The sequence below is a fragment of the Physeter macrocephalus genome, chromosome 20 (assembly GCF_002837175.3).
Source record: "Physeter macrocephalus isolate SW-GA chromosome 20, ASM283717v5, whole genome shotgun sequence".
NCBI classification, from domain to species: domain Eukaryota; kingdom Metazoa; phylum Chordata; class Mammalia; order Artiodactyla; family Physeteridae; genus Physeter; species Physeter macrocephalus.
The window spans coordinates 22659275-22666679 of record NC_041233.1 but is presented as its reverse complement, the minus strand read 5'-3'; the positions used below and the strand labels follow the sequence as shown (position 1 = coordinate 22666679).

The 7405-nt window shown below is 51.2% G+C and overlaps 1 protein-coding gene across 1 annotated transcript in view; it reads left to right on the top strand.

Annotated features, from left to right (window-relative positions):
• The first annotated feature begins 1445 nt into the window (after window positions 1–1445).
• ADAMTS14 (ADAM metallopeptidase with thrombospondin type 1 motif 14) overlaps window positions 1446–7405 on the top strand; it is an 87772-nt gene continuing 81812 nt past the window's right edge. The window contains exon 1 of the mRNA XM_028481476.2: window positions 1446–1460. Within this exon, the coding sequence (XP_028337277.1) occupies window positions 1446–1460 (15 nt within the window). The remainder of the gene's footprint in view (window positions 1461–7405) is intronic.

The following is a 7405-nucleotide window of genomic DNA, read 5'->3' as shown; positions in this document are numbered from 1 at the left end:
CTCCCGGCTGGGATCAATTACTCCAGCCCCGGGCAACCACTAATCTATCTTCTGTCTCTATAGATTGCCCTATTCTAGAGTTTCAAATGAATGGAATTGTATATGTGGCCTTTTGTGACTGGCTTCTTTCACTTAGCGTAATGTTTTCAAGATTCACCTATGCTGTAGTATTTTTCAGCATTTCTTTCTTTTTTATGGCTAAATAACATTCCATTGTATGGATACACCACATTTGTTTATCCATTCATCTGCTGATGGGCATTTGGGTTGTTTCCACTTCTTGGCTGCTGTAAGTAATGCTGCAGTGAACATTTGTGTAAAGGTTTTTATGTAGACTTATGTTTTCATTTCTCTTGAGTTTATACCAAGTGGAATTGCTGGCTCATATGGAAACTCTGTTTAATATTTTGTGGAACTGCCAGACTGTTTTCCTAAGTAGCTGCATCATTTTATATTCCCACCAGCAGTGTATGAGGGTTCCAATTTCTCCACATCCCTGTCAACACTTGTTAGTGTCTGACTTTTTGATTCTAGGCATCCTTGTGGGTATGAGGGGTATCTCATTGTGGTTTTGATTTGCATTTCCTTAATGAATAATGATGTTGCGCACCTTTTCATGTGCTTATTGGCCATTTGTAGATCTTCCTTGGAGAAATGTCTACTCAGATTCTTTCCCCATTTTTAAATTGGGTTGTCTTCTTATTGAGCAGTAAGGGTTCTTTACCTATATTAGATGCAAGTCCCTCACTAGGAGAGCAGAGGCTGGTTTCATATCTTTTTGCACCACCACCCCCAAGCCCAGCACGCAGTAGATGCTTCGTAAAGACCTACCGAGAGAGGGAACGATGGTCTCGGGCTATGGGGGCGTGTGGGGTGGCACTGGCCCCCTCACGTTCGTCGTGAATCAGAGGCAATGGCCCAGGATGATCCCTCAGAGGGTCTGGTCCCTGCAGGTTATGTTGAGTGTGTCTTTCAGTTGAACTGACTTAACAGAACCACTGGGGAGGTGGAAGGACTTGAAAAAAACCTCATCCCTGGGCCCACCCCTCCCCTTGATTTTTGGCTTGAGTAACTGGGAAAAAGATAGTGTCATTTGCTGAGATGGGGGAGGCAAGCGGAGGAGGAGTAGGTCTGCTTTAAAGTTTGCGGCGCCCAGCGGAAGCCCGGGGTCTCTATCAAGGAGACTGTTGGACAGTCTTACATGGAATTTCGGGAGGGGTCAGAGCTGAAGATGTAATTTTGGAGTTACCTGCAAATACATAATCCCCATAGGATCAGGAGAAATCCCCAGGGAGCATGTGTGTGTGGCTGGAGGAGCTGAGTGAGACCAGGACAAAGAAGTGATTTCTGGCTCTGGCCACAGGAGGTCACAGGTGACTGTGATGAGAGCAGTTTCCAGGAAGTGGTGGTTCTAGAAGCCCCTGTGGTGTGGATAGAGGCGAGGCATGGAGGTGCAGGCGGTGAGTGTGGACAACTCTTTCTGCTGTGGAGGGAAGCAGAGACCCTGGCAGTAGCTGGACAGGGCTGGGAGGCAATTTCACATATGGGAGATCCTCAAGTGCACTTATCAATACATGTCAATGAGACTGAATCAGGAGAGAGGGAGGGCCTGGTGATGCCAGAAAGAGGGATGCTAATTGCAGGAGTTAAGTCTTGAGGCGGTGAGAAGGGGGTGGTCCTGAGCACAGGGCACGGCTATGGGAGCTCATGTGGTGGTGGGAGAGCCTGCCTGACGGTGTCTGTTTTCTCCTTGAAAACAGGAGAGGGTGGGGGCAGAACCACTGTTAGATGTCCAAGCCAATGGGAAAACGGGAACACAGGTGTAACAGAGCAGTGCTGCAGAATCCCCTGCCTGCATCGTGCTCACGTGAGAGCTCTGGACACTGATTCCAAGGGAGACCAGTGGGCACCGTGTGCGTTTTCTCCATCAGCGTGCAGACGTGGAGTGGGTGGCGGCTTGGGTTGAACCAGGGCAGAGGCTTCGCCGGGAGAGCAGGACGGAGGGAAAAGCAGGAGAGAGTTATGGGTGTTTGCACACGAACTATTATGTGTCTGGATCGGGAAGTCCAAGGTGGTGAGAGGAGAAGTGAGGACTTGGAGAGGGGATTGACAGTGGTGGAGTGGTGGGGCCATGTGTTGGAGGTCTTGATGAAGTTTAGTTGTAGCTGGAGCCAGCGTGCTAGAGTTAGGTGAGCAGGATGGTGGGGGGAGAGAAGGAGACACCCGCAGTCAAGGTTTCTGAGGTTGTAGCAGGTGATGTGATCTCGGGAGCAGCCTGGCTGGCAGTGGCTGGGGATAGAAGTAGGTGGCTCTGTTGGGGGCGAGCCTAGTGGAAGCCACTTCTGATTCTCATGCCATTCCCAGTGTGTGCATCACCCAGCCTCCACTTGCTGGGTTTACTTTTGTTTCCTCTAGTGGAACAGTTTCAATCTGAATTTGCTGGAAGCCTAGAACCTGAGACAGCACAGCTGGCAGTAAAACCCTCGTAATGGAATTTACAGAACAAGTTCAGGCCCGAGAATGCACCCTCCTTGGGAGGTGGTGGGATGGTAGGGTTGGGGGTGGTCTGCTCTGCTTCTTTCCCTGCTGGGGAGGCCCCACATAGGCCGGCCTTGGAAGGAGAAGGAAGGGGAGACCTGGCCCACACCTCAGCTGGCTCCACTGCAGCCGCCATCTTGAAATAGGCCCTCCTTCTGGGCATTTGACAAAGGTTGGCCAATCTGAGGGGGCAGCAAGGGGGCTCGGGATTCCCCTTTCTCAGACCCAGGCTGGGTCCTTGCTCATTGTCTCTGCACCTGACTCAGCACAGATGGACCCCTGTCCTTGTCCAAGTCTGGACTTCTGCACTGTCCAAGGTGTCCTCTGGGATCTCGATCTCTGGCCTCCCTGGAGATCTGTTTGTTGGCTCATTTTACCTGTGCCTCCCAGTTTACATGCAAGTACATGCAATTTTAGAATAAACATGTTTATATATACATATTCCCACATACATACGAATTTCAAAATAGTATGACTTCAGTTATCTGCTGAAATATTTGGGACCTCACCCTGATGATAGACAGCTGCTGGTAACCAACTGAACTCTTCAATTATGACCCACGGCAGGACACAGGTGATTTCTAAGGCAGCAGTCACCTACCCTGTCTTCACCTGTCTCCTTCAGGTGCCCTGGAATTACACTCTGGATTTGGGGGTTTTTCCTGAGGGGAAGCTGGACTGGAAAACCTTAGTTAGCATGGCCTGAAGGCCTCTGGATGAAGACGCAGAAGAAGCTGTCACCTTTGCAACCAAAACAGTGTCACAGCCATGTTGGAAAATTCAAACAGGCCCCTCCCTCAGCCACACACCTTCCAGGAAAGAGTCCTCAGGAGCAGCCGTATTAAAGGGTCTAGAGCAGGGCTGAGGGGGCCAGGCTTGCCCACTGGTGGGTTTCCATTTGGAGAAATTGCCTGAAGGCCTATATAGTATGTGGCTCAATTGGATATAAACAGCTATTTGTTGTTGTTTTTATTGCACGAAGGATCTTTCTGGAATATATTTCCTACTTATTTACTGTTTCCAGAAGAATAAGTTATGGGTGAAAACAGATACAGCTGACATTTATTTTCCATTCCACCAGAACTTATTTTCTCCCCCTTTCTTGATTTCTTATACAGAAATTTGATTTGATTTTAGTGCTTAAAATTAGCCACCACTTGTCAGAAATATAAACATCTCATAAATTGAGAGATGGGAGTAATTTGGTGAGGAGGCAGAGAGCCAGAAGGTTCCCGTTGCCAGCCTGTCTGCTCTGAGCGGTGCCTGGTTTCCTGGCCAGGGCAGCGCTGGAGGGGAGCGTGGGCCAAACCTCTCTTGGTGCAGACAGGGAAACGGAGGGCCGTCGGGGAGGAACTGGCCCAGGCCGCCTCCTGATCTGGTGGCCGGGCCTGCCTTGGCATCCCTTCTCCAGGAGGAGGGTCTCGGAGGCCAAGAGGGAGCCCAGACGTGGCCCAGAACTGCCAAGGCCTGGACATGATGCCCTAAATAGATGAGGATGATCACTAGGGAGGTTCTCATCTGGATGCCAGTGGGGAGGGGGGTGGAGGTGGGGCTGGTGGGATCTGCAGTTACAAAGAGGTTTGAAACTTATTTCCTAGTTTTGAAACTTATTTCCTAGCCCTTGCATATGACAGGGCTTGGGTCTTTGCCCTAAACAGTTCACTGGGTGGAAAAATAGGGGTTCTTTTAACTCTTCCCTGGGGAGAGGGCTGAGGGTACGGGGGCTAGACCAGTCCCAGGAATCCCAGGGCTTCCATGTCTGGTAGAGGAGAGCTGGTGTGTGCGGTGAGAATCCTTTCAGGTGTGTGCGTGGAGGGTGGTCACCAGGCAGTGGGAGGGGTCTGCTCCTCCTAAGGCTGTGTGCTGAAGTTTCTCCTCATCCTCACGTCAGTGGTGGGAAGTGGACTGGCTTCCATCGAACGTTTTCGTCCAGAGGTGGGAAATGAATACCCTGCTTGCTCTGCAAGGCCAGACCAGAGGCCCAGGGGACTTGCAGTCGGGACTACGAAAGAATGCTCCAAGTGGGCCCCCAGGGCAGGAGCAGGGCCCGAGTGGCCTGAGGTAATAGAGCCTAGTGTTTAAGAGCCACGCAGAGCTGGGCGGCTGTTCTAGTGCTGTCCCTTACTTGCTGGGTGACTCTGGGCAAGTTACTTAACCATTCTGAACCTCTGTTTCCTCATCCATGAGATGAGTCTAATATTAGTGCCTATCTCATAGGGTTGTCGTAAAGATGAATTAAGATGTGTAAATGTAAGTGGCAGGTACTGTTATTAATAGCAGTGGTAATAAGACTGTTCATAAAGGGCGGAATGTAGAGAAGTGTGTTTCAACTCAGTAAGCCATTATGAGTGTCCCCACACAGGATAGGTTATATCTTGAGAGAGGGAGCTCCCTGTCGCTGGAGGCATCCAAGCAAATGTCAGAGGTCCCCTGACTGGGGATGTTGTCAGGGTATTGAAGCCTCAGACTGGGGCAGGCATGGCCATCTTGAAAGGGAGTGGGGGGGCTGGAAGGCAGTACCTTGCAGCCCAGCCCTATGCTGTGCACATCATTCTGGAACCTGCATCCCTCATATGAGGCACTGAGGTCTGGCGGCCACAGGGACCCAGTTGGTGATGAGGCAGGGAATGCCAGATTCTGAAGAATCCTCCTGTGTAGTGGGTTAACCAAGTCCCAGAACGGGGGAGGCTGTGATCAAGTGACCCAGTGTCGGGGGCGGGGGGGCGGTAGCTGAATGGAGTCTCCTGCCCCCCGGTCTGGAGAATTCTCCTCTGCCAGGCTGTTTGCAGAGCTGTGATGGGCAGAGAGAAACAGAGCAGCTACAGCCCTCAGTGAGCCTGGGTTTGTGTGAGTTTGGCCTGGATGAAGCACAGGTTGTCTGACTTGTGCTGTGAGGGTCTCTTGCTTTGCTTGGTCCAGGGGGGCTTCGGTGGGGTGGCAACAGTGCCCTTGGGTATCAGGGGTACAGAAGTTGGGATGGGATGGATGGGCGTGGGGCTTGGCAGAGAGTCTCTCTTGGCAGCAGAGCTGCAGTAGCTTTGGGGGGAATGCCCTGGGCCCTCCCATCCTGCAGCCCTGTGTACCCTGGAAGACGGCTTCCTTCGGGGGGCTCTGCGGGTCCGCAGCAGCGGAGGCCCTTCGACTTGGCCATCACTTACGCAGGTTTGGCTCAGCCTCTGCCCACGAGCCTGAGTGCCTCCCCAGCCCCACCCTGCCCTTCCTGCTTCCACATCTGTGCCTGGGTCCCCTACCTGCCGTGCCCTTTCCAGCTCACGTAGGTTTCTTTTGGTGCCCTGTCAGTTTCTCCCTTCTTCCGATGCACTGATTACCCTTCCGCTGGCTGTGGAGGTTGAGCGGAGATTGCCAGTCCCAGGGTGACCATGTGACTCAGGCCGGACCAACCAATCTCCCTTGGGCTGTTCCAGATGGGACTGTGCAAGGAAAGCCTGCTTGTCTGTGGTGTCAGAGCAGAGATGTGCCTCTAAGAACATAGCCTTGTCCGGGAGAATGAAGCTGATGCAGAGCGGCCCATGAGGAGGGTGGAGAGGGAGCCGAGGGCACTGGGCCCCTCCCTTCCAGTGCCTGCACCTGCCATGGTTTGTCCAGGGGCCAAAACGCTCCGCTTTGGTCCAAGGGGGTTCAAGTTGAATTTCTGCCCCTTACAACCGAGAGCCTGATGGATACCTGTCCCTCAGGTATATCCGCCAGTGCGCCAAGCCCAACAATTTGGTCACCCTCTGCTCCTCTGTGGGCCCCTCCATCCAGAAAATGAGCAACTCACAGCCAAAGCCTGGGCCTTATTTATCTGTTTCTCCCTGCCCTGGGCACATGGCAGGTGCAAAAGTGAAAAAAAGGGAAAGCGCTTTAAATGAAAGGATGTGTGCTTAATATAGAGGTTGACATTGTCATTTTAGTAAGCAGACCAGAGCTTTTGCAGACAATTGAGTGTCACCTGATAAAATGGTTACCTTGGGAAGCCCCAAACTTACTCGGGTAATGCTGGCTATTTTCCCTTGAACGTTTTTTTGCCTCCTGATTGGAGCAGAGGCCATCTTGGATTTGATCCAAAACGGTGTTTGCAGTTTGATGGAGAGACATAGCAGGAAGGGACAGGAAGAAGATGGGCTGCTGCTGGGAGTTCAGTGTTGTGTGCTCAAGAAGCCTTGAAGGGGGTTCCCTAAGAAGCCAGCTCAAAACAGGCTGAGGTGGGACAATTGGTGGAATTTTGTTGCGCACAGTAGTGGCTGCTTTAAAAAGAGGCAACTCCTATTCACATGGGAAGGTTTATAAAAATGGTTCCTTCATTCCCTGCTTTGTGTTCACAGCTGTGTTCCCAGTGTCTGGCCCAGGGCTGGTATGTAGTAGGCACTCCACAGGTATTTGTCAAAGGAGTGAAGGAATTCAGCAAGTATATATTTTTTAAGGATTGCCTCCTATTTTCCAGGCACCATGATGTGTGTCTCTTACTGCTTTATAGAGCTGATGTGTGGGTGGTAGGTAGGGGACCTGTACCACGTCTATTCACACACATCCAGGTTATATGTTTCATTGGCCCCTGTGAATATTGCCTTCATTGGGACCTAATAACATGTTGGCTGGGCTTGGCCAAGGTTATATTTTTATGTTTTTATTTCCAAGGCCAACACTTGATTTTTTTTTTAAGGGCCTGTTTCGATGCAGGCGAAAAATTAGAGTAAAAACAGCACACGCACTCCTGGGGCACTGTCCTGGCTTGTTTATCATCAGCAAACATGAGCTGCCCTGCCTGGTGTGTATGCACACGTGCTTTAAATCTGAAATAACAGTGCTTTGTACTGGAGTTGGGGTCCAGTGCCCACCTTAGGTAGGGATAGTTAACCTTTACTGA